The 2,769-nt window shown below is 38.8% G+C and overlaps 1 protein-coding gene across 1 annotated transcript in view; it reads right to left on the bottom strand.

Annotated features, from left to right (window-relative positions):
- The window catches only part of LOC148939298 (uncharacterized), an 8,803-nt gene extending 6,330 nt beyond the window's left edge, over positions 1-2,473 (bottom strand). The window contains exon 1 of the mRNA XM_089106837.1: positions 547-2,473. Within this exon, the coding sequence (XP_088962963.1) occupies positions 547-2,473 (1,927 nt within the window). The remainder of the gene's footprint in view (positions 1-546) is intronic.
- Positions 2,474-2,769: the final 296 nt, after the last annotated feature.

Raw genomic sequence — 2,769 nt, forward strand, 5'->3', positions numbered from 1 at the left:
AGAAATAATAGATCTAAAATCTTGCAGCTCAGTATTACCTTTTGTTGTTGTTGTTGTTGTTTGGGGTTTGACGCGTTCGACCAATCGGTCATATGCGTTCGTATCACTCAATTATTCTGTGCCTTGTGTAATCACTAGCTTGCTTGGGTGTCACATTAGTCAATATTCATTGAGCCATTTCAGGTATCACTTATTGTGCTGTTGGTAGGGGGTCATTCACATGTAGCAAATGCCTGCGTCGAAAAACAAGAATCAGAGTAATTCGGCCCTGCTTTGTCATAAAACAATTAAAATGCAATTGCAACACAATTAAATAAATAATGCCAATATACAACACTCCTGTCACATACGTCAACTAAAAAAAAAAAAAAAAAAAAAAAAAAAAAAAAAAAAAAAAAAAAAAAACTGATTGAACATAGATAAAAGGAAAAAATGTACAAATTGTGATGACTCTAAAATGAGCTAATTTAAGGGTTTAAAAAAAAAAAAAAAAAAAAAAAAAAAATTAAAGGGAATGAACCAAACCAGTATTCTTAAAAAATATACCTACGGGGTTTGTGCTTAGTTGTATATCCCAAGAATAAGACGTGTAATGTCCCAGAACTGAGCACATTTTGAATGCCTTAAATGCCCTCTCACAACAATTCCTTAGCGTATTCCTCTCCTTTTCATATTTTTTACAGTTGAAGATGATGTGACGCACGTCTTCATACACTCCACCTGTGTTGCAGTTGGGGTAAGGGGTCATTTTCCAATGTAATAGTGTTGATTTTGTCTTTGCATGGCCACATCTAAGACGAAAGAGACAAGTTGAAAGGATGCGAGATGAGAGGTACATTTTTTTTGATGGTTGCTTGTAATTATACAGATCCAGGAGCTGAGTATGGAAAGAACGGAGCCAAGCCTCTTCTTCCTCCAAAATTTTTGAACTGATTGAAGACAGGAATTCAGGACCAGTAATAGGGATTTGAGTGATCAGACCCAAATGGGAGACTTGTTTTGCAGCCTGGTCTGCTAATTCATTTCCCTTTATACCACAGTGTGCTGGGACCCATATAAATAGGACTGGTATACCCTTTCTTGCAAGTTGTGTAGTCAGATTTTCAATCTCCATGGCAACATTTCTTGCTTGGTGTTGCTGGTGTGAAAGATAGTCCAGAGCTGACAGTGAATCAGTGCAGACAATATACTTCCGATTTTTAGTCTCTGTTTGGCTTGCTATGGCTTGAAGAGAAAACTTAAGTGCCATAAGTTCTGCAGAGAAAATTGTCAGGTAGGGGGGTAAACGGTAGGAAAGAGACAGGCCCTGGGAGGGTATAACTACTGCGCAGCTGCATTTTGTTTCTTTCTTAGAGCCATCTGTGTAAACTTGGATGTAGTCCTGGTATTCTGCCAACTTTCCCAGCAATATGATTTTCATCACAGCTTGGGGGAGGTCCTCCCTTTTTTCAATGCTGATATTAGGAATAATCAATTCTCCAATTCCTTTAAAGGCGCTAGGAGACTCATCATCCAAATTATCAGTCAGCCTACCATTCTCTATGAACTCTTCCATGCAAGGAAGGCAGAGGAATCTCTGAAAAGAGGGCCTCTCTGTTGGTTTGTAGCGGACATCAGGGTTGTGGTGGTTAATTATTCCTTTGTAGATAATGGGGTTCTTGAGTCTCATCTTTTTTGCAAAATATCTTGAAAGGAGATATTTTCTTCTGGAGTGAAGGGACTGGATCCCCACTTCACAGTACATAGCTGCAATAAGAGCTGATTTTAGGCAGCCAAGGGCTCTTCGTAAGATTGCATGGAGGGTAGTGTTAAGTTTCTTCAGGAGACATTTCTTAGCAGAACCATATATAAATGATCCATAGTCTATCTTGGACATCACCACTGACTTGACAATAGTTGAAGCAAAGACTGTGGGGGCTCCTCTTCTTCCAAGACAGAGAGCATTAATGAAGTTTTGTCTTTGTTTGAGACTGCCAATCAGCTCATCCAGATGGGGTTTCCATGTCAGTTTTTGGTCAAATACAATTCCCAGAAAGAGTGCATGTTCTGCAACCACAATCCGATGTCCATTCAGTTTCACCAGTGGTTTGAAAGCATCCAGGTTATGCAATTTGTGGAAAAACACACTAACTGACTTATGGCTTGAGAAGACCATATTGTTACTTTTTGCCCAAGTTGATAGCATATCTACAGCTTTTTGAGAGGCTGACTGTAAGCATGCAGGGTCTCTCCCCACAACTGCAACAGCAATATCATCAGCATACAGAAAGAGCTCTGCTCCAAGAACATTTTCCAGGCTTATATCATGACAATAAACTGAGAAGAGAAGTGGACTTAGAACAGCCCCTTGAGGGAGTCCAATGTCAAAGGCTTTCCTCTTAAACTCTGAGAAGGAGCCCCCCAGGGAGGTCTGGACCTCCCTACCCATCAAAAATTGGTGGATCCAATTTACCAGTAGGTCTGGTAAGCCCATTACAGATAGCTTTCTGATTAGATAGCCATTGATCAAACCGACAATGAACCAAATAATACCAAAGAAAAAACGCATATTGAACATGTCGGTGACACACCAGTAAAAATTGTGTATGACTAAAAATGGAATAATGATTATTCTACTGATTACGAGCTAAGACAAGACAATAGCTACAATATCAAGAGAGAACATGGTGAACTATTTTATGGAACAGATTCAAAGTGTCCAAAATTGATCATTGATATTAATAATGTATCATAATATATTTTTGTATTAATATTCTACATAGCATTATT

The sequence above is a fragment of the Artemia sp. Qi Xiang Cuo genome, chromosome 21 (genome assembly GCF_049724085.1).
Source record: "Artemia sp. Qi Xiang Cuo chromosome 21, ASM4972408v1, whole genome shotgun sequence".
Lineage (NCBI taxonomy): Eukaryota > Metazoa > Arthropoda > Branchiopoda > Anostraca > Artemiidae > Artemia > Artemia sp. Qi Xiang Cuo.